The sequence below is a fragment of the Acanthopagrus latus genome, chromosome 23 (genome assembly GCF_904848185.1).
Source record: "Acanthopagrus latus isolate v.2019 chromosome 23, fAcaLat1.1, whole genome shotgun sequence".
NCBI classification, from domain to species: Eukaryota; Metazoa; Chordata; class Actinopteri; order Spariformes; family Sparidae; genus Acanthopagrus; species Acanthopagrus latus.
Window position 1 is genome coordinate 1978380 of NC_051061.1, and position 24703 is coordinate 2003082.

The 24703-nt window shown below is 40.0% G+C and overlaps 2 protein-coding genes across 4 annotated transcripts in view; one reads left to right on the forward strand and one right to left on the reverse strand.

The window, feature by feature from the left end:
* Positions 1-529: 529 nt before the first annotated feature.
* prr15la (proline rich 15 like a) lies at positions 530-7855 on the forward strand. 2 transcript variants are annotated; one of them, XM_037090102.1, is made up of 3 exons: positions 530-852; positions 970-1069; positions 5891-7855. In XM_037090102.1, exon 3 carries the CDS (start codon positions 5920-5922, stop codon positions 6265-6267), a length of 348 nt encoding a protein of 115 aa, XP_036945997.1. In that variant the 5' UTR covers positions 530-852; positions 970-1069; positions 5891-5919; the 3' UTR covers positions 6268-7855. The 2 variants fall into 2 exon arrangements, with proteins under 2 accessions (XP_036945997.1, XP_036945998.1); XM_037090103.1 differs by having other exon boundaries at positions 530-785; positions 914-1069.
* A 9120-nt stretch (positions 7856-16975) lies between these two features.
* The window catches only part of igf2bp1 (insulin-like growth factor 2 mRNA binding protein 1), a 61179-nt gene continuing 53451 nt past the window's right edge, over positions 16976-24703 (reverse strand). For both annotated transcript variants that reach the window (XM_037088827.1, XM_037088826.1), the window contains exon 15: positions 16976-24205. In XM_037088827.1, coding sequence (XP_036944722.1) covers positions 24050-24205 — 156 coding nt within the window. In that variant the 3' untranslated portion in view covers positions 16976-24049. The remainder of the gene's footprint in view (positions 24206-24703) is intronic.

The window sequence follows — 24703 nt, forward strand, 5'->3', positions numbered from 1 at the left end:
AAGGCGCAAATGTGTCAAGAGTACCCTGATAAAATAATCTGCTCTGTTATGCTTGCTCTGATGTCATTGAGCCTAATAATAAGTCAGATAACCCAGTTAATGTGTTGACAGGACTTCTGAAATCACCAAAATGCTTCATTTACTGATAATGAAGTTATTAGAGTGCATGATAACACTCATGTTAGCATGTTAGCAACGACATTTAATATATCAATATATATATATTAATAGCTTCAGATCATAATTTATCAAAATTACAATCACAACCTACACAGTGAACAGCCAGGCACAGAGTAGAGACAGGCGTGAGTTTAAGGGTAGTACATTCATTCTAGTCAATATTCTGAGTTTAGCCATAGCCCTCACAAGTATAGTAAGGCTTGATTGTGTGTGCATGCATGCGTGAGTGCGTGTGTGTGTGTGTGTGTGTGCATGTGTGTGTGTGTGTGTGTGTGTGTGTGTGTGTGTGTGTGTGTGTGTGTGTGTGTGTGTGTGTGTCAGTGGGAGGGGTCAAACACAGCACCTGTAACTCAGCACCTAGTGGAAGACAGACTGAGGAGTGGATGTGTAGAGGACAAAAGGAGGAAATGTGGAGTTGTGAGGATGTACCACAATGAACGACAAACCATAGGGACAGTAACCGTGTCCTGGACTACCAACAACTAAGCATATTTTGGCACCTGTAAAAGTGCCAGATGTGACTCCACATTGGGATTCAGTCTCGTTTTTGATGAAGACAATGGATTATGGACTCTCCACTGTGAAGAAGTAGGGAATAAAACCAGGTGAGACGTTCAGTCTCTCAATTTGAATCCCTCACTTTGCTCAGACAACATGATTAATCGGCCCCAGGTAAGCAGAGACCTCTCCATGTGCTCCTTCAGCATATAAACACATTTCCCGTCTCTGACAGAGGTATAGCAGAGGTCAACGAGACAACAAGAAAGTCCAATGCACATTTTTTGCTAGGCGGCCGAAATTGAGGAGTTCGACAAGCTGTCTGGAAACTGATCCTGAAAGCCACTGAAGTCAACCACAGCTGGACACAGACAACATCTGTTTCAAACAGGTGAGTTTAAAGCATTGTAAAGGTCATTTACTATACTGAGTACTGTTCTTAAATATAATATTTACATGTCAATACTTGAGCGGTGTCATTTTACAACACGCACTCACAAAGCTGAGATTTTTAGATTTTAGAAGTTTCTCAATAAATTTGAGGCATGAATAGTTAAAAAGTTGTTTATCATACTTACATTTTTTACTACATTCCTTGATTTGAAATGATAATAATGGTATTTGGGACAGCAAATGGCAGCCAGACATGTACTGTAGAGAATAAAACAGGTGAGCACTCTGGTGCCCTGATGGATGAGATTTTTCTGTGATCAGCTTTTTGATCCTATGTTACTGATGATGTGGCCCATAATGGTCTGAGTCCTTTTTTGTTCTACTGCCTCAGTCACTATTGTCTCTGGCCTCCCTGAGGGCACGGATGATTAAACAGGAAAGGATGAAACACAGAATATAAAAGTTACAAATTGCAATTATTATAAACTAATAATGTTTTATTTGATGGGATTTTTATGAATTAATATGACCTTTTTCCTGAACATTTGATATTTTGAATGCCTTGTAACACAAATTAGCCAATTCCAACACAGTAAAACTGGCTTTTGGGCAACTTGAGTCCTGGGCTGATGGTTAATCAGTGCTTCAATCATTTCCATCCTGGGCAAAATCCTGGTAATATTACATTACATCTGCTGGGTATGTTTCAGTCCAGTAACATCATTCTGTCTGAAAAATGTATTGGGATTTTCTGTATATTTATCTTTAATAAAGATTCCTCTTCTTCTGTTAATACTCCAGACCTTAAATATGATCATAAACACACATTTAAGACAGGGAAAGAGACTGAATCAGTATCACTATTGGAAGATTCAGCAAAGTGTGTTTGCATACCTTTTTGTAGAGCCTGACTGATATATCGGTTGGCCATTAATTCTTTTGTTATTAGCTGTGTTCCATCATCCACTTTTGTTTAAACTGCTTCACTGTAGTGCTGCAGGTATGAGCCCTAATACATGCGAATAAGTTAGTAGGTGTGCACCTTCAGTTTCCCCGCCTCCAGGTACGTGGGTTTTAGAATACGTTTTTGGTTAGAGACATGAAAGAAGACTTGTGGGTAAATACTGTGCTTGTCTGAAAGATTTTTTTTTTTTTTTTCATATTTTGTTTGCTGCCATCAAGAGTATAAATGAGACTACAGAGGTTGTCTGGGACATTAGAGTACACAAAGACTCAGCTACTCACTAGTCCATTTTTGACGGCTGATTTTAGCTGCAAACTTTTCTAAGAACAGATAGCTGGATGCATTTATAGTAAAGTGTGTACGGTACGGACGTTGAAGTCATGTGACCACAGTGTAGTCTGTTGTTGTCATTTACATTTCAAACGTCATAAAAGTGGTGTGAAGACTATCTTGCTAAGCAAAACGTGTAGGTATCACACACTTGTAATTACCACAGAGATGATAGTATGCAATAATTCAAATAATCTGAAAAATAGCCTACAAAAATGTGTCCTCCCTGCAGCACACAGAGACTTGGTTTGTCGGCAGTTATGAGACAAGAGTTGATAGTACAAATACAACTTTTGAAGGAATTGCTCCTTAGTTTCTGAGTGAACAGCTTTACTACAGTCAGTTAGCAAGAACTTTATTCTCTCTTGAATAAAAAGATTTTATTGAGTGAAATTGCAGAGAATAGAGAGAATCTAAGGGTGCTGTTAAGACCGACTGGTTTGGTTACAAGCTGTTAACTTGCCAGCTAATGTAGATCATCAGCTTACCCAGGAAGTATTCACTGTGTCACCAAGGTTATAGAGCCAAATATTATTTAGAGGGGAATTTAAGTGTGCCACTTACTGCTGGGACTACTCCTGCACTCACATAGCAACAGTGATTGTGTATCTCAGCACTGATAAAAACAAGTCTCTGCATTATAGTATCCAACACTTTCTTACCGCAGTGCCCTCCAGACCTCCAGAAGTTTTGTCTTAGGCGTTAACATTTCTCTAAAGACAAATGTTTAATTTTGTCAGTGTTAAAATTGCATATGCACATTATCTCATGCCAAGTGGCAAATCCTAAAGGTTATATTCTGGTTGGGGTACCATACAGCAAGTGACAGGAGAAGGGATAGTGTGTCAACCCTGAATGAAAGCAAATATTCAAGCAGCTGGCTGTGATTGTTATACATTTGGCTTTCATGGATGGCAGGGGGTTTGCTGTAGGGTGTGTTAGGGTTAATAGCTCTGATACTCACCATGTATGTCCATTCTCATGCTTACTGCTGTTGCACAACACACTGCACGTCAAACATGAGTGGACACAGTTGGCCTATGTTATAATAATTCAGAAGGTTCAACACGTTTAGTCCAGTATTCTCCCTAACAACCTTTGAACACTCCCTCCTATGTTTGATCTCTGTCTTTCTCACACACACACACACACACACACACACACACACACACACAGAGAGACACACAGAGACACACACACACACGGTAAACATGGGGGTTGGTGAAGAGGTGACTACACCTAGACAAACAAGTCCCCAGCTACTTCAGCTGTTTAGGATAATGCCGCTACGCAGTTTTGCTGTGAAGCTCTACATTTCCATTCACATTTATAGCATTTAGCAGATGCTTTTGTCCAAAGCAACTGACAATAAATACATTTGTCACAAGGAAGAAACCACAACATATCACCGTCGATAAAGCAAGAATGAAAAAATAGAAACAATTTTCAAGCGTCGGCATAGTAGCTGCTATTTATCAAGGATAACTTAAGTACACAAGTGCTGTGATTTAAGGGCTAATTATAAGAACGTAAAAGTGCATACACTTTTTTTTTTGTCTTGCTTATGTGGGGTCGAAGTCTGAACTAGTGAGTCTTGAGTCTTTTCTGCTCTGCTCTGACACTGGTCAGGAGTCACAACTTCGCTGAGCGACATTTGTTTACTCTCAGCAATTGCGGCACCATCCTGCACATCGATGTAGTGGAGCTAAGTGATCGTGCTGGGGCATGTGGTCTGACCAGTGTTTGATTGAAGACAGGTGCAGTTCCGCTGACGGCCTTGAGGGCCAGCACCATCATCTTGAATCAGACGCAGCAACAGGAAGCCAGTAGACGTCACAGAGGACGGGGTCACATGGGAGAAGTTGGGTAGATTGAAAACAAAGCCTACTGCAGCGTTCTGGATATGCTGCAAGGTTTTAGTCACAGAGCCTGGGAGTCTAGCGAGTTGCAGCAGTCCAGACAGGAGGTGACCAGCGCTTGGACCAGGAGTTGCGTTGCGCCCTTTGAGAGGAAAGACCAGATCCTGCAGATGTCGTAGGGGGCAAATCTGCAGGATCGGGCCACAGCAGTGACGTTTGGGGGTGCAGGATAGTCTGTCGTCAAGGATTACAGCCAGGTTCCTCGCAGCCGATGAAGGCCATAGTTTAGCATGTTAGCATGCTAACATTAAAAAAGTGAAATTTTGACCAAAAGATGGTGCCTCAGAATTCAGAAGGTCACTAATATCAGTAGGTTTCATCCTCTGAGGACCATCAATGTCTGTCAAACTTACAGTCCCACAGAGACGTCAGCCTGCCAGTAATGTCCAACTGTCTACTTTGGCCATGCAGAGGTTAAATGATAAAATCTTGAACTTGACTACTCATGAAACATTCACAGTCACAACATGAAAAAATGACATTGGAGCACGCAGCCATCAGGACACTTCATGGCCTAATGACACCATAAAATGTACATTGATCTCTAAATGTTATTTTTCTCAAAATGTCCTTTTCAGTCTGCCATTTAGAATGTGTTCCGCACAGCTGGCAGTGAAATGGCTGCTCCCCGACACTACTTGCCGGCACTTCAAAGTTTTATAGAATCTACATGAATAGGGACAAAGGGAGCCAAACAATAATCAGTTATCTGAGCATATCACGTCTTCATGAAATAGCGTAAGAGAGAAGGTGAGAGTGAAAGAGAGAGAGAAGAAAAGAAACAATAAAAACAATGTGGTTTAGTTTCTGTTTACTCAGCTGCTATGAAAAACTTGCCCCGGGGCCACAAGGCCATCAGGAGCTGACCTGCCGCCAGTTTGCATGCCAGCTGGGAAAGTTACCCTTTAAATCCCGACAATTAACCAAAGTGCAACTTGATCTCTGAAAAAGGTCAGATCTCACTGTTGGTGGATATTTTCCACCATTCTGATACTTCATTATATTGTTGTTGTTTGCTTATGATGTCAGTGGCCTAGTAGTAAATGTGTTAGGGACCTAAATACACATTATATGGTACACTATAAAGTTTACAGTATGACATTCCACCACGGATGATTTGTAGTTGTTTTTGTGTCGTTCTGACAAAAGTTAAGCACAACAAACACTCTAAAGCCACACTAGTGATTATACAGGTATGAGGCTGCATTTACACCAAGTGGTGCCTTGAGCTAAACGCTAACAGCAGTATGCTAACATCCTTTTCGTCATCTCTCAGAAGCTGAATTAACAGTCATAAAAGATCAGCTCAGTAAAACATGAGCTCATTAACACTCACATATATCCATCTGACTTCTTGTATGTTTCTCTCTGTCCCTAAACACACACAAATGCACTCTGATGCACACACACAGTAACCTGAGCATATGTGCATCCACAGCATATGGAGAGTATTGAATTACACTGAAAAATTAACAGTGTCATGGGTGAATGGACACACAAAGAGGTGCACCTACTAGGCAGTGCTGTGTGCAGATGATCCTTTTTTTTTTTTTTTTAAGACCAACAATTTAACAATCTTCCAATATTTTTCAAACCATTTCCTTAGTGCTTCATCCATCCCACCAATCCTCCATCATGGCAGAGCCGTCTCCAGGCTGGTGGAAGCTGACTTTCTTGAGGAGAAAGAAATCCCAACCTAAGGTTCTGTATGAAATCCCTGCAGAGTTTGTTTCCAACGCCACCACTGGTGCAGCGACTGGGTCTGCCGCCCACCCTGAGGACATGGTGCACGACCCCCAGCTGGACGCCCGGCTGGAGAGGATCGTGGATAAAACAACAGCCAGTAAGGGGCGCCACGTAAAGGTGTCTCACTCTGGGAGGTTTAAGGAGAAGAAGAAAGTGCGAGCCACTCTGGCGGAGAACCCTGAGATGTTTCCAGGAGATGAAACCAAAAGGGATGAGAACCAGAGGGCTGGGAAGTGACAGGATACACAAATATTAAAAATTAATATAAATTAAATACACAAAAATATGTACTGTAGAAACACAAACACATAAGATTCAATCACAGATCCATATATCAGGAGAGTTTAAAATTAGCTGTTTGGATATGGTCTGCCTTTTTTGGTAGCTGATGGAGCCCTAATATCCAAATGATTGACAGCCCTGAGCCTTAATATCTTCTTTTTAAAACTTTGACCATAATTACCACTGAAACACTAATTAGACTTTTGGACTTTTGAAAAAAAAATACCTAGTTTATATTTCTGTAGAGTAGTTTCAGGTTTTGCCCATTCAGATCAAGTAGTAGAAGCATCCGGTGGCCACGGGAGGAACTGCATCTTGGAGCTCCGGTTTCTACTGAGGTGTTGGCTGCTTCATCAACCTTCTGTAGACAGAACCACACAGGTTCTCCCATCCTCTTCAACCAGGTCTTTGATAACAAGTCCACACTACTGTCCAGATGCCCTGGGATCGAACCAGTGACCTCTCCGTTACTGAGTGGATGATCTAAATAGCATACTGGACCTTTGGGTCACCTGTGACACTGTGGCAGTGATGCACAAAAACGACGACTAAAAGATACAGTGACAATGTGTGAAGACAATCACAGGTGACCTGTCTTGACTCTAGATTTGAAATGAAAAGATAGATTCAGGTACATATTGTGTTAAACTTATGCCAATCAGATTGGTCGATTCATATTTGTGGTAAATGTGGGTTGTGCATTTCTTGTCAATGTATTTTGTCTCTTTGTGATGAATTCTATGTGAAGGAAAGTCATTTGTGATTAAATCACTTTTGGATAAGCACGTTACCAGATAGAAACACTCCCTCACATTTGGATAAACTGTGTGAAGTCATTATCCTGTCAGTGACTAAGCTAAATATCTATTAACACGTTTGTTATGCGAGAGAGCTTTTGGTCATAATCAATAAAACTCTTTATTTGACAAAACAATGTTCATTTTCCTGCTAATAATGTCAGCAGGGAGTAAGACACCCTGGTCCCAAAATGACTTATACTGTATATCACAGTGGCAGTGGTGCAGCCAGCATGTGACTGGCATATCAAACATTTGTTGCAGGCTCAGATTATTTAGGTTTAGGCACTAAAACTAGTTGGTTAGGTTTAGGAAAACATTGTGGTTGGACTTAAAAATGCCTGTTACTTATCCAACTTTAGTTATGAGTGTATAACGTTACATATATGGCTTACATTAAAAAAATAAAAAATAAAAAAAAGTCAGCATTAACTGACTGATGCAACAGCTGTAAATCAGTAGGAATGTAGTAATATAAGTAATATATATGTATATCTAGTAGAAGGCTAACTGGGCATGCCTGAAATATAACCACATGTTGTTACCAGTTAAACACAGTAGGTGGCAGCATTTCACTAAGAAACACTGTTTAACAATTGCTCTGCTGTTTTGGGGGCTCAGCAGCCACTCAGAGGCTTGTTTCCTTGACAGATGTCAGCCTGTCAGCCCAACATCTGGACCATTCTCAACTCCCAATTAATAAATCTGTCACTTTTATACGTTTTGAAATAAATTAACAAATTACATGCTTGACAGCTTGACATATCACTGCTACTGTAAATTTCTATGTTTTAGAAATATTTTTTGTATGAATAAAACATGTCTGACTAGAAAAGTAAATTATTTTTTGCAATCTTTTTTTTTAGACTTATATGTGTGCAGAGTGTAATAGATAGTTTGATAGTATATATTAACTCTTTACAACTATTTTATTTGCAGAGGTGATGTGGTCAGTTTAAGCCACAAGGGGGCGTCTTCACTCCATCTTAAAACCCCATCGAGATCAACCCCACCGGCCTTCAAAATGAGCAGAGCAGTATCCTGTACACTGGTTTATTTTAATGATATTATACTATAGCATTATAATGATTTTTTTTTTTCAATGATTTACTGAAGGGACAGAACACTTAGAAATCTGAAAATGAGAGGTTTTCACTTTCACTGAAACGTAGCTTTGAAGTAAAATGAAACCAGTGTTATACCTAGTGGACATGAAAACTCCAGTGATAGAGGACGGACTCCCATGAAATTCCATCTTGTGTAAAAAGCAGTAACTTTTTGCCTCCTGGAGAAAGACGGTTGATTGTTGTGTCTCATTTCCAGGTTGTCAAATACTGATGCTTTGAGTTGGTGTCTGGGGACGGGACTCAACAATGAACTATCCTCCTCCAGGAAGTTACATTTTGTTGTTGTTTTTCTAAAGTCAAAATTCAACTAAATAAAACATATGTGTGAGTATCACTCTTGATACTGTTTCTTTTTCAGATGAATGTGTTAATCTCACAATGTGTGTTTTCCTGACATCTTGCAAAATAAGTCAGTGACATAAATGAAGAAAAATATGTAATTTTTATATATTTTCATTATATATACATACATAAAAAGTAAAATGATTAATTCCAGGGTAAATATCAGTCAACTTTAAATGGAACATCTAAAAAGTACTTCAATCAATATCAATTTGTATAATAAAGATAAAATAATAGGCATTAAAACTGAAGCTATAAGAAACAGCAGTAGAAAACAAGATGCCTGTGGCTACAGTAACTCAAATAATAGTAAGAAGAAGAAGAAGAAGAAGAAGAAGAAGAAGAAGAAGAATGATATCTTGGTCTTTCAAGAGACCTTGAAAATGTTCAGTCACACAGCACATACAATCTACTTTGAGTGGTGAGTTGAATTACATTTTTACTGGAAGGTAAAATTATTTTACTCATTTATGAAAAAAACTAGAACTACCTACTACAAAGTTTATTTGAATAGCACAATTCAGACCCTAACCCAACTCAAAGTACTTTATGGGGGCATAAAATTACATTAAGATATTAAAAGGTTTTATTCAAAACACATTAAAAACAAATAGGAAGACATCAAGGATCAAAACATTATAAAGAGTTAGAAAAAAATTTAAAAGAATAGGTTTAAAAGATTTAGACTTAAGAGTAAAAGTCACAGTGCAGTTAAAAGCCTTGACTTGCTTCAGTGGCAAACAGAAAGGTCTTCAGTCTTGATTTAAAAGAGGTGAGAGTTGGAGCAGATCTGCAGTGTTTAGGGAGTGTGTTCCAGGTATGTGGCACACACACAATAACTCAACGCTGCTCATCCATGTTTAGTTCTGACTCGTGGAAGCAGACCTGTACCTGACGACCTCAGAGGTCTGGATGGTTCGTAATACAGCAGCAGATCAGAAATGTATTTTGGCCTGAAACCATTAAGCTCTTCAGAAACCAACAGCAGGAGTCTGAAATCTACTCCTACACAGGCAGGAAGCCAGTGTAAATATGTAAGAACTGGAGTGATGGGAGTTCTGTTAAGACAGCATAACAGTCGTTGAGTCTCTCTGATTTGAATTTCTGAATTCATCTGAATATGGTCAATCTTATAAATTCTCGGTTAAACCTGGTTTAAAGGTTAAGGTTAAAAACGGTGTTCTGACCACCTGATGTGCTGGAGGCCAGACTGGGTGTATGTGGGCCAGGAAACCAAAACCAGATGTAATCGTGGAGGGAAGAAGAGTGAGAGACGATACAGATAACCTGAATACATTCCTGTAGCAAGCATGATACTATAACGAATCCAATTATTTCTAAAAGTTACATGATTTTCAAATGAAAGCTGCATTTTATTTCTGGTTAGGGTAAAACAGCTGCAGTCACATTTGTATAGTCACATTGTACAGAAGATCAAATACTAAATGTCATTTGAGTATGTCGTGCCTCTCCAACTCCCACCACAGGTGAGGTAAGTTAACCACTATGACAATGACTGTATGCAAAACCACTGTATGGTCTGTGTAAGATAGATGGTGATAGAACATGTGACTCGCCACATAGTGGACCAGTGGTGCAATGGTGAGCACACTGGACTTTGAATGCAATGATCCAAGTCCAAATCTCGGTGGGTCCTAATCTGAGGCCGGGAATGCAGACAAGAGGTCAAAATAAAAGCAACATCACAATGCACACTCAAAGTTCAGTGTAAATGTGTGTTTAGAGGCGAGACAGACTTCCTAAAGGAACAGAGGGCACTTTATGGTCGGTCATCACAGTCACATGGTCATGCACAGCCAAATGTTGTATACAGCTGTATAGCTCAGGATGTAGATTGAGAAGGGGAACAGGCTTCCACCTGGTTGTAGTGTACAGACCTCCAGGGCTTTACTCCCAATCTCTAGAAGAATTTGATGAATTTATTGGAGACCTTGTCACTCACTCAGATAAAATCCTAATAAGTGGGGATTTCAATATCCACTTAAATAAGCCCTCTGACCCTCTAGTGAAAACTTTTTTTTAGACTTCTTGGTATTTCCAACTTTATTCAGCTTGTCCATGAACCCACTCATTCCAGTGGAAACAATCTGGATATGATAATTTCCCATGGACTAGATGTGTCGGCCCTGAATGTCGCCTCCATCTCCTCTGCTGTGTCGGACCACTTTCTCATTACATTTGAAGCGTCATTAGCCTGTCGGTGACACAAATGCTTTTACTTCTCGTCATATCAGGCCAGCAATCATGGCAACGCTAAATGATAAACTGCCTGAGGCCCTGGTTTCTCTAGCGATTCTGACAAAACCTGTGGGAAGTTTCACAAATGAAGTGAACTCAGTGCTTGTTTCTCTCCTCGATTCTGTGGCATCAGTCTCTACCAAGACCAGACGACCAAAGAAATCTACTCACTGGTTTACTGATGAAACCTGAGATCTCAAGCAGGCCTGCAGGGAAATGGAACGAGCATGGTGAAAATCTAGATTGGACATTTTTTTAATCTTGCTTGGCATGATGGTGTACTAAATCATAAGCATGCTCTAAATACTGCTAGAACAGCATATATCCGGCCTAATAAACAATAATAAACACGATCCTGGATTTCTCTTCAACACCGTGGCTAAACTTGCTCACAAACCACAGTCGGTGAGCTGTGCACCCTTCAGTGCAAATGATTTCTTAGATTTCTTGATGAGCTCAGAATCAAAATTAACTCATCATCTCTGGCTTCCTCGTCAAAGTTTATTATAAAAAAAACATCCTTCTGCCGTTTCTCAGTTAGTCTCAGCTCTAAACACTTTTGAAAAGATCTCCCTTGAGGTATTGTCTAAAATTGTCTCATCCTAAAAACCAACTACCTGCTTCTTGGATCCCTTTCCCCCAAATTATTCGTTATGGAATACATTTCCACTGCTATACGAACACTCAGCTGTATGTGCCCATAAAAGCTGATGGTAAATCTCAAATCACGAAATTAGAGACTTGCTTGTACATGGTGCAGAAATGGATCTCAGAAAACTTCCTGCTCCTAAATTCAGATAAAACAGAGACGCTGGTCATCGCCCCGCTAACTGTTTTCGTTCTCGAAGTTCAACCGTCAAGAATCTAGATGTCGTTTTTGATTCTACCCTCTTTTTTGATCAGCTCATTACAGAAATTATCAAGATCACTTTCTTCCACCTTGCGCACCATAGCTAAAATGAGGTCCTTCCTGTCCATGGCGGATGCAGAGATCCTGATTCATGCCTTTGTTTCGTCTAGGCTGGAATATTGCAATGCCTTATTTTCGAGCACTAAAAGTCTTCAGATGGTTCAGAGTGCTGCAGCTAGAGTCTTAACACGTACAAGAAAATGTGATCATATTACACCAATCCTAGCACCTCTGCACTGGCTCCCAGCTCATATAAGATCAGACTATAAGGTGCTGCTGATGACATACAGAACTGTACACAGCCCTGCCCCGTCGTACATGTCAGATCTCATTACATCATATATTCCAACTTGTACATCACACTCTTAAAATTCAGGGCTGCTGATGGTTCCCAGGATAAAGAAGAAGTCAGCTGGCTGCAGGACTTTTTCCTATCAGGCTCCTTTCCTCAGGAATCACCTCCCAGCTGACATCAGACAATCTGGCTCAGTCGACGCCTTGAAATCTGAACTCAAATCTCACTTCTTCGATTTAGCCTTCAATTAGCCCTTGATATCAATTGTAAGCTTCTTCAGTGGGTAGGTGTCAGTCTCAGAGAGTTCCTATAGTACTAGATTCACATTGTGCTGCAGACGAGAAACAAGCTGTTTATTCTGATCAGTATCGCATTTCTCTAACCTTTGTTTTTGTTTTCTGTTCCCACAAGCCGCAAGCTGTGTCACACTCTCTATAGCTTCCTCCTCCTCTTCTCTCTCCTCCTCCTCTTTCGCCTCCTCCTCTCTTTCATTCAGGCTCCCTTCTGATGGACCACAGGCCCCCTGGGACCGTCTACCATTTCCGGGCTCCTGCTGCCTTGAAATACTGATCGATCTAGATCGTCGCACCCTGGGCTCTGCTGGATCACTGCTCTCCTCTGCTTCACTATCTCCTCATATCTGTATTTCTGTAAATCTTGATGCCTCTCTCTGTCTATTACTAATTATCTTGTGTGGTCTGCCCTCTTCCAGGTCACCATGGTGGACAGGAGGTCGCGTGGCTCGGGAACACCTTGGTGATGCCTCGTCCTGCGCAGTCGTCTCCTGGATCCACTCACTTTGCATATAATTTGTATCAGACTCTCCGTTGTAATGTAATGTAACTTCTAAACTGAGATTTAAACACTGATTTTATATCTGTCTGTGATTTAATTCAATCCCTCCATTAACAATCAAACATTTTCTACAGTTACGTCATTTATTCTAATTCTTTTAAATCACTTTATGGAGGACTCATGTGCTATATGATGATTTTCCACAGCGTTCATCAAGCACACAGTAGATTCTCTGCTGGTGTTCTCGCGGCTAGTTTTCAGACACTTCAGCAACAGTTTTCTAAAGATGCCCACAGTTCACTTTGTTTTTATCGATTTCCATTTTTCACTGGTCAACAGTTGAGCACTTGGTGTCGCTGGTGAAGTGTGCCACATCCACCCAGCTCCTGGGATGAATTGGAATCATGGCCTCTGGCTCCAGCATTCACAAAAGGGAAACATTAATTACTGAAGGTTGCTTTTAATTCATTAATCAATTGCTAACAGTCACGTGTCATTGTCATGATTTTAGATTTTATTTTGTTAGAAATAATCCACTGATGGAAAAGAGTTAATATTTGCTCATTCATATGAAAGTATAGTTGTTATTATCAATATTGCTGAAGATGCAAAATGAGTGTTTTCAATATTGATTCATTTGAAGATTATTTTCTCAATTAATCTTTTTTTTTTCCTTCAGTCTACGAAATCAGAAAAATGACAGACTGCAACTAAAGATTATTTTCATCAGAGTCTAATCTCCCATATGATCAGAAACAGGTCCCATCACATTTTACCAGAACAAATGGTGATGTCTCCAGATGTCCTTTGTATTCCAGTCAACAGTCCAAAACCTACAGATATACAGTTTGCCAATATGAAGACCTAGAAATCCTAGAAATGAAGGAGGGCATTTTCTGAAACATCACAAAAACTAATATCTTCACTATAGACATATTTGCCAATTAACTCTACATCAATTAACTAATCAATGAATTGACTAAAGGTTACAGCTCTTATCATTTTCATTACTGAAGGCATTGCCAGTACCTAGAAATGTTGACTTACAAATTAAAGACATGTACTCATTTATTTTGCCATCGTTTTTGCCATTAATTAATTTCTGAATGATTAATCCCATTTTTTAATTCTATTCAGGCCTGTTTATTCAATGAAAACATTATTTATGTATTTGATCATTGTTGTGTTTTCACAGATATGTATATGGAGAAAACTGTAAATTGTTACTATAGAAAAACACTTGAATATATTAAGAGGAGAAGAGGGGAAGACAGTTGTACAAACCAGTCAGCCAAATGACACTGTTTCAACTAACTTAACATGAACAGTAGGGCCAAGTGTGTAGATAGGAGGTCTGGCTGGGCAGGTTAGAGTATGGTTCAGAAGAAATGAGAAGGTCAGGACGGACACACTGACAATGCATATTTTTTTTTGTTTGATGCCTTTGTTAGACAGCAACAGAAGAAAGAGATGAAAAACATGCAACAAAGCTCCACAGACAGATTCGTGTGGTGGTTGTAGTTCATAGTCAGCATCCTAATCCTTAAACCTGAAACCACTATTTTCTCAATTCTCAATTTTCTCAAACCAATGCTGACAGATGGTAGGAAAGTTCCTAAGACACGTCAGACATGTTTAGATGCAGGGTCTTAGTTTCTTTTTTCACATTTGTGATAAAACCTGTGAAATCAACATCTTTGACATGCAAAACTGTTACCAACAGATGCACGAATAGACATTTCTGTCATTTCTTAGTTAGTATGCTGACTTTATGAATCATCTCTCATACTTTAGGTTGCATTTTATGTCTCGTGAATTCAACTCTTCATTTTCATTTATAAGAGGAGGAATATATCTACTTTCAAGACATATAGTGCTGCTTTAGGTATTTGATAATTGTCCATTGATGCTACACACCAGGAAAACAAATGTACGATATAAAAATGTGCCACACCAAGACAATCCAGAAAAGATGAACAATGCTGCTATAAGTGAGTTGAATCTATTTCCCCTAGGTCAGAGAAACATGACACACAAACATCCTCTCATCACATATGCAACATGCAGGGCTTTGGACTGACTGTGGTCATTAATAATGTTGAAGTTTATTCATATATGAGTGAGAATTGGGGCGTACTTGTAAACCATACTAAGCTTACACTTACTGATATATTAGGATATCCATATTTCTAGACTTGACATATTTTTAGACTTTTTAAAACATCAACTACATAAAACACAAGCAAAACATCAGGGAAATGAATTAGAGTGAGCAAAAAGAAAAGATAAAAACTGATGACAAACAGTACCAATGTGGCAGAGGCAAAAAGGGAATAAATTCACAAAAATATATTCATCAACGCAAACTACAAACATATGAACTTATAGAGGGTTATACAGCACAAGTAAAATAGGACAACATGAAAGACATTTTCACGAGACCTACCTTGTTAAGCTGAGTGTCTCCAGTTCGCCTTGATCTGGGCAGTGACTTACCAGAGAAGTGTGCAGGGAATGGGAAGATTTCCTTCCTACATCAGCAAAACTGACCACAGAGGAAAACACACACATCAAAAAGAAACATAGAAAATACATTTTTGAAAATTACACCACACACATAGAAAATACACACTCTCTTACTGTCTAAATGTAAAAATACTACATTCTGAAGCGTTTCATTTATTCTCCTCACATTCTCTCATGAAGTTTTCACTGATTTGTTTTCTTACATTTTATTGACTCTGTACAAAATGCAGCTGTCATGAAGATGACAGCATAATTTTAGCTGTTGGACTTATTGCGTGTCAGCGGTACTGTATACTGTATACTGAAGCCATTTGTTCATACTGATACTTCCTTTTACTTTAATTTTGTTTTTTTTATGCTGTCTCTAAAAGCGCTTTATTATGCAACCTTGGTGCATATTTGCACAGTGTGTGGTGTTATGACATATTGCTTGCAATATTGTGATAATCTATCCAAGCAGTCTGATTAAATGTATTGTCCGTCAAGAATAAACCTGCCACAGTGCTTCAAATTAAGGATTGCTATAGAGTATTAGTTTGTGAGGTTCAACAGTGGTGTCTGGTGGACAGATGGAGCAACACCCTCTCACGCCTGCTCTCCGTTTTAGGTTGCAAATATCAAGCGTTGAGGCACTTCTCTGATCTTCACACCAACTCACCTAATACACAGAATCAAAAGGATCCAAGTGGGTATTTCTGACAAATTTGAAGAAATTCCCTCAGGCATTCCTGAGATATCACACTCACAAGACTGGGACAGACAATCTGAAAACATTTTGTCTGCAGCTGCAGCCATCACCAGCACAGATGTATGAAGCTGACAATAGTAATGAATTACATAGTCTTCTATGATTAATTGTTGTCAGTACAATAAATCTCAGGTTATGCCTTTGTATATTTTTAAATGACCATATCATTATTGTATTAGCACGTATTGGGTGTAATGATATGCTTTGATAAACTACAGTTGGCTCACAAAGTGAGCAATGGTAAAGTAATGAAACGAACCAAAATACTTAGTCAGACTGATGTAAATAGGAAATACTCTGTTTTACACAGAATGAACTATGTAATATATCTACTTTTCTTATTTCTGATATGACCATTAGTTTGACATATTTCATGTTTACATGTAATTTTGTTGGCAACATTCAAAATTAAACTTAATAACCCTAAAATAATCATCATAAATTGTAACTTTGATTGATAGTTATTCAACTGTTAAAGCATCTGTGTATGTTAAAGTTGCAGCTGATGTTTAATAACCTTTTGCTTGTTTAATAAATGGTTTATGAAGCATTTCATTGTTAACCACCCAATCACTAGGAGTAAAAGTTGAATTAAAGGTGCAGTATGTAAGAATTGGACACCTGTTGAACGTATACCCTTTGTAAGACGTGTAACTAAAAGATGTCTTTCATTTCACTTTGATGATGAATCATACAGCCTGTTGAATTTGTTCTGTCGCTGTAAATGGACAGTGGATGGTTTTGTAGAAAGCTGCATTGTTTTGTTTCCTGGCTGGGATCAAGAGCTACACAGGCTTTCAAACCCATCATAGATTAATGTGTGATTAATGAAGCACACTCAAAGATCACAAGGAGGCAAGAGGGTCCGTTTTCTTATCTTTTAATAACACATTCATATCTATGCTCTGTTTTGTTTACAAGGAGTTTAAAACAAGTGTTGATGAGGACTAAAGGAATCAGGCAGGCAGAGGGTGAAAGTCCATATACTGTAAAGACCAAAGGCGCCATCTGGTGGAAGGAGGAAGCCTCAAACCTTCTCACGCTCACTTCAGCAGCTGGGCCATGAGCCAACAGTCTTGTCACGGCTGCATGTCAAATAATTTCAGTTTAGGAGGCTGAGTCCTGATCAGATTAGACTATTTCTTTCTCCAGTTCAGGGTGGCACAAGAAGGACAGAAATGATACAGGGCCTTCCTCCTTCCACCTGCAGCAACACAGTCAGCTAAAACAACAGGTCCTTTTGCTTTTTCAAACGACTCATTAGAAGTGAAAATAGATCATTGATTAGTGTAGAAGGTCCTCGCAGGGCGCTCTAATTAATGTAGGCTTTTCACAGAGAGAAAGAAAAATGCTAAATGCACCCGAACACAAGAGATACAATCTGCTGTCATAAAAAAAAAAAGAGAGAAAAAAATTAGAAGTCAACCAAAATAAAACATGACGAATAATTCTGAAGTTTAAAAAAAGTGTAAGTTTAATGAAATGAACAAAAGAAAATGCAAATTGGATAAAGAAATCTCATTTATGTTGGGTTTTTTTTTTAAACAAGAAAATTAAAAACAGGTGGTAAGTTTTTGTCTCCCCCTTTAAGATCATTATTCAATTTCAAAATCCTGAAAAGTAACTATGAATGGAGAAAGAAAACAAAATCATCTTTGGAAGAAGTAAAAGTTTTTCCTTTAATAAACTATCCACTACAGTATATGGAGATGCCGCTACCCAGTTATTCATTTACCTATATTTCTTTCGAGCAACTTTTTTTTTTTGTTATTTTTGTATTTTTGTGTCCTTTTTCAAAAAAAATTTACCATTTACCTATTTTTTTTTAAGAGGTAGATCAACAAAACAATTACATGGTTACAGGTGTTGTGCCCCTTGATTCAGGAGGTGAAATCACAGGGAGGGGAAGTGGAGCTGCAGGGCAGAGCTGAATGAGGATTGTGGGTCATTTTAGCGGGCAGACGCAGGTTAAAAAAGTTGAGGTGTCAAGTTCTGATTCAGAATGAGTGACTGACTAGGAGCAGCTTTGAACAGTTAAGTTGTAAAATAGAAACCGTTCCCAGAACAAAGATAACACCTCGTTATGACTGGGCCGTGCATGGACCACGTTACCCAAGATTCCACCCAACACATGAAGAAAACCCTCGTCCTGCCTGCCCACGCCACCCCGCACCACAATGTGTCAATATTGGGTTTTTTTGTCTTTTTTGTCATTTTTTCTTATTTACTCATTTATTTTTACAGTCCCATCTCTAAGCTGGAGAGGTAAAATTTCAAGACCCGAAAAATAAATTAAAGTTGAAGTGGAAAAACAAAAACAAAACTGTGACTATAACATAGACTGTCCGTCCTGTATGTCTGTGTGTCTGTCTGACTGACTGTTTGCTCTTGTCTGTTTGTGTTCAAAGAAAAAAAAAAAAACAATCTTCTAGCTGAGTTTGCTTATGTTTTGAGGTAGCGTTCCTAGTTATGTGTCAAGAGGTTTGTTTGTTTCGTCTCGACATGGTGTCCCTCTGTTGAGTTTTACTTGAAAATTTGTCGAGACTTGGAGCCCGTCTCTGTTCAGGGACGGGGGGGGTTAACAAAAAGGAGGGGTTTGCATCCTTTCATTGCAAACTGTCCTCGCAAGAGCTTGGAGTCTGTCTGTCTGTATGTCTGTCTTTTTTTCTGTCTGTCAGGGCTGAGCTACATGTTGTAAAGTTGAGAAAGCAAAGCTGTACTCAAACAAGAAGTTGGGTAAGATAGTTTACCCAAAAGTCTGAATTTACAAGCTTCCAATCTTTTAAAAGAGAAAGACAACAGCAGTGAGTTCACCGCACGTATTTGACATTAGTGCTGGGCATTTTCTAAAGCACGCTGTATGGACTACTGCCAACTGAACAGCCCTCATAACCTGTGCACTGCCTGCGAGTGAAAGGAGTGGACATTTAGCAATAGCAAGCTAATGTTAGTTTAAAAATAGACGACTGCCTTCCAACACAACACAGCAGTTCCACAGAGCCCATTTATGTGTAGTTATTTTAAGTAATTCATATCAACAAACCATAATAACACCTTTGGCAGATTTTTTGCCTGGTAGGAACCAATGGCAAACTTTTGCCCAGAGCATGGACATCCCAAATATGGCGTCAGGTTTAGACATACATGGTATATGATGTTTTAGAAAATGCTCAGCTGTAAGTTATAAAATATGGGATAAAACATACACTGGTATTGTCCTTGAAAAAGTTTTGGAATGAGCTTGTTACAACAAAAGTTTGATGCTTACATTTTAGCGTGGTAACTATAATGATTTTCTTTTTACACTGTGTGGCACCTCACACTGCCAAACTCTGTCCTAACTGATACAACTTATCAGTACATCACGCAACTTGCATAAAAAAGGACAGAGGGTTCATTTTGGGGCCCAGAAATGATCCAGATCTGATGACACACCCCAAAGGCCCAATGATTTCTGTCCCAGTCAGGATGCAGGCTTAGATTTGTGTGAGCCGTTCTTACCGCCACAGAGCAGGAGTAGTATACATGGTGTGTGTCTCAGACACAGCAACCAGAACATGTATTATCTCTACTGTACATACAAAAACAAAGTGAGAAGAGTTCAGTTCCAAGATGAGATATCACCATCTTAATGTACTAATCTTCTCTCTGAATACTACTGAAGTTATCTTAAGACCTTTTCTATTCATCCAGTATTACAGGTTATTTGCTCAAAATGGCTCTATACTGCATTTTGGACTGAGCCACCTCCTGTGTGTTTGGCACAGTTACTGTCATGTACTGAGCTACATGTTAGTAGTTCATTGTATTTAGTAGTTGTTTTGTTAATAGATTTGTGCATTCGAAAAAGAAAAAAAACAAAATGTGATCAAATTAAACTATTTTTCATTTTCCAAAAAGAGTCAAAATATCGATTGTAAAAAAAAAAAAGAAAGAAAGAAAAAAAAGTTTTTTAAAGTAAGAGATTCAAAAGGTCTTGAACAGAAGTGAGCAAAACGAACACGATGGAGACCAGCGCAAGAGAGGGCGAGGGACCCTTGTTCCCGCCCACTCCCAAAAATGAAATGATTTTCTTTAATAGAAGGAAATAAAAACATCTCACTCTTCTCCTGGAGTACAGAAAGGTCAAAAACCGACAAGGAGAGAGTTTGAAATTCTTCTGTGGAAGGACCGAAGAGGAAACAACAAGAAAGTAGGTGGTGGAGGGAGAAGGTTTTTTTCAACACCTCATCCCCAACTCATCCTCTTTCCTTGCCTCCTCCTGTCCTTTCTTCTCCTCTTTCCTTCCCTCTCCACCTTTCTTTCTTTAAAGAATTGCATCAGGTGTTACAGGACATTCTCAGTCCTTATGATAGTTTGACGTTGTCGACATATTTCATCAATTAGTGCAACAGTACGTCCCAGATGTCATGTCCAAATAAAGCTTGCTGTATTGTCAAAACTTAATACAACCAAAAACAAAATAAGAGAAATGAATCCTAACCAATCCAAATGGCTGCAGGCTGAATAATGAATTCTTAATAGCGTGTCTTGGTGGTTGTGAACAGAGCTCTATGGTTTGGAAAGAGGTGGAAACTTAACACAGGACAAGCATGTTGATCTGTGAAGTTACCATCTCTGGACAAAAATGGAAGCATAGACACAATAGAATAGACTTTTCCCTGTTTGATGGTGAGCTGGTGGTGTTGCTGATGACCACTGGCGGTGTATGTCGCCGAGTGCAGGTAAGACATTAAAAAGATTGTGAGTTATCTGGCAGTGTCCTTCAGTGACTTGGCTTGGAGCAATCTTTCCTGTCTACACAGCTTTTCCCAATCTGATTTTTTATGCTTTTTTTCTCCAAAAATACAAAAAGTACTGTGATCACCTTTTTTCACATCTTATATACAGGTTTAAATCCATTACTTGGCTCTGTTACGTTGTTTAAACTCTCTTGCTTTTCTCTTTTGCTCCCATTTTTCAAAGCGTCTTGGATTTCTCCCTCCGCAGCCAGTTGGAATGCAGACGGAGGGCCATAGGTTCTCGTCCTACTTTTTTCTGCTTTTTCTAAAGTTTCACCCAACCATATCCCCGACAAAAATGAACATTTAAAACCAGTTAACACAAACACACGTGTGCGTGTGCACACACACACATCCACATTCTTTTCCTTTCTCTCTCACTCTCTTTCTCTCTCACACACACACACACACACGCACACACACAGACACACACACACACACACAAGCACGCACCAGGCACACATGTAGCCAAGAGGGAGCATCTGAGGTGTCGTGGTCAGTGCACAGGTAATAAATATTCACATTCAGAGAAGTCAGAGCTAGTTCAGGCTTGTGTGTAGGTAGAATGCTCTCTTTGTCTCCATGCACAGTTACACTGTAGATGGAACTCTACTGCTGTGTTCAACACAACTCTGATCTGACAAGTTCCTAACCTCCAGATGAGAGGGGCAAAGTAACACTGGGTGGAAAGTGGCTGAAGCTCACTCTCACGTGTCTTCTTTGTGGGTGAGAAACTTAACTTCTTGAACACTTAAAGCCCTCTTATAATGTTTGGCGCTTCATGATGATGTCATCACAATAAGGCAAGAGAGGGAGGTCATTCAGGGCACAGGGTGGGCCACTTGCCAAGAGAATGGTATCATCACTATCACCCCTGGGATGACATGAGCTCTGGAAAAGGAACATCCATTGGCGTATTGGGTCACCGTATGCACTTCAGGACCCCCCCCTCGAGTTAACACCACTCCCCATAGACCAATGCTCCATTTCAGACAACGGCTGTTCCAATCACACTTCAGGAAGACAGAGAGTATGTTTCCTCACCTAAAAAAGGCAAAATGGCACTCGACCCATTTCCTCTCTAGACCAGCATTTCATCTCTCTCTGCTTTGGGAGAAAACATAACCTCCTCGTCATCCTGAGCTCATTCGACCATCATCACACCAAAAAAACAGAAAAAAATAACCAAAGCAACAAGACAATACCTAAAAAAAAATACTTTTTTTCATTAAAAAAATAAAAAATATTCAGGACTATCAGCTCTTATTTTCTTTTTTTTCTTCTTATATAAAACACCAGCAAGCAAAAAAAAAGTTAGTAATACTGAGGTAACTTTACCCTGAGGTAGGTTTTTTCTTTTTCATTTCTTCTCTAATCTGATCTAATCTTGGCGAGAGCGTCCAGATTTAGACCCCGCCCCTCATTATCATACGCAGGCGGGGTCTGGAGGCTCTGCCGACAGGCCTTTGGCAGATTGGGAGAGAGAACGAGGAAGCCGCTCCCCTTCAGACTGATTTTACCCTCTCTGAGCTCGAGGCAAGGAACTTTGGAAGACTTCGCCTGTTTGGTTCCCGCGCTCGGCCAAGGCCAGTCTTGAACATTTTTTATCAATACAAACATTAGAGGCCATGTTGGTCCAAATGAACAAGGATGGCTTTAATGCCAGGATGGTCTCTGAAGAGAAAGACATCCTGTCCAAGACTGGCCTTGAATATCCAGCGCTGGAGGAAGGCAATGAGCAGAAAGTCTCAGACACACCTTGTCTGTCTGTCATTGCAGGACTAATTCATACAGGTGTAGCAAATCCTCACACCTGACCTGTCCTCGCTGCCTTCAATACATTCACCCGAGGGGCCGGGCTAACTCACATATCATATATATATAATATATATAAAATATGCCGTTTAGGTTGCGGGCCGCTAGCCACCTAGCATAGCTACTGGCTGTTTTTATAAAGTTGTTTATAAAGGTTTAGCATGTCTTAGCTAAGCCGCTGCAATAGAACTGCAGGACCCGCTGCGACCTCCGCTCCCCTTACTGTCTCTTGCTGCGCCTTCCACCACACGGCAAAACGTGGAAGGGGGTTCTCAGTGCCTCCCCAGCCCCTGGCCTCGTTGTAGGCTACATTATGCTACATATCATAGACAAGGGACTGGGAAATATACAGAAGACCCCTTTAGAGAAAGGCAAGGCGGCCAGACGCAGCACTTCTTAACATTTACATGAAGATTATATTTACAACCTCATTTTCTCCTTTTTTTCTTATCCCTCCGCTATTCGGAGAGGTCTTTAAAGAGCAGTGTTAACATCTGCGGCCCCTCTGCTAGACTTTCATTGGCTAGGGGGTTAGCAGTGGGTGGGGCTTATGCCAGACCTGTGACCTACCCCCTGTGCCACTGCAGCAGTTTCCCTGCTCCCTCTCCCGGCTCCGCCTCACTGCATTCTATCAATAATAGCTCTGAATAAAACATTTCTATACATATATCTCTATGTTTAAAAAAACCACCCTTAAAATATAGGACTGACTGCAGATGGTTGGAGAGGTGCATAGAGGGTGACAGAGGAACAAACGGGCCCCTGCTAGTGTGTCTCAGGAAACAAAGATTTGTTCAGCCAGCCTCTCCCCTCTGCTGTACATCTGTACCCATGTGGACAGGTGCAAACAACAGCGTAAAGGCTCTATCCTAACAAGGAGAGTAATGTAGGTTGTATTGTTTAAACCTGCCTGATCTGGATCTGTTACAGCTGCAGCAGAAGAGGACCTGGCTTCAGCCCTATCAAGGCACACTGGGAGGATGCCGCCCCTCCCTCTTCCCATCCCTCCTTTCCTTCATCCCTCCATCCTCAATCAGTCTCTCCTCTGGCCTGGCATCTGGTTTCTGTTCTCAAGTTTCTTTTTTGTCGTTATCCTCTTTTTTAATTCATTTCTTCTTTGTGATTTTATTCATCTCCTCTCTTTCTCTCTAAACTCTGATCTTTCTCTCTGGCGATCGGGCGTACTCCCTCCCTCTTTATATCTCTCCCTGTCTATCGCTGGGTCCGTGTGTCGCTCTCCTGTGTCCGTCCGTTTGTCTGTCTATCCGTCCGTGCATGTGTCTATCCGTCTGTCCGTCAGGTGTTGGGGGGCCCACGGCATGTGAGGAGGTTGTGGGGATCCTCACTTCCTGCGTGGCTGTTGATCCTGAGTCAGTCCTTGTGTAGGGCTGCCCATCTCTGTGAAGCCCTGGGGGTTTGAGCCAGAGCCCATGCCCATCCCACCTTTCTGTGGCTGTTTGACCTGGGTCAGGATGTCCCGGATCTTTCTCTGAGCCAACTAGAGGACAGAGGAAAAAAGAGAATGGTTTGTGTCAAACTGAAAGCCACACTTGTAACAATCTGTGAACAAAAATACACATCTCATCAGCATTATACCAGTACCAAATTGTAGACAGGTCTGGTGAACATAGTGCAACAATAGAAGATTAGGTGACAGATATTTTTCTCAGCAGGTGATTGAGACCAAACCAGACCATTGTCATGTCAACCTTATATGATAGTGGTGTACTAACATGTTAATGTAAGTTTAAGTTGGAAAATACTATGTAAGGTTGAAAGGGATGTACAATTGATTCTGCATAAAAACACAATGATACTCCATGCGTAAGAATGATATGGTGAAGAGAAAGCATTTAAAAAAATAAATAATGGACCCAGAATCGTCCACAAATCAGTTGGGTGGACAAGGAAATTAGGCTATGAAGAACCTGTACCTGTCAAAAGCCAGTTATCATTATTGTTAGTGTTATTATCTATGACAGCATTTCAGTGGCAG

What these genes read in the sequence shown, in the direction of transcription:
- prr15la (XM_037090102.1), top strand. Translation starts at nt 5,920, where the DNA reads ATGGCAGAGCCGTCTCCAGGCTGGTGGAAGCTGACTTTCTTGAGGAGA.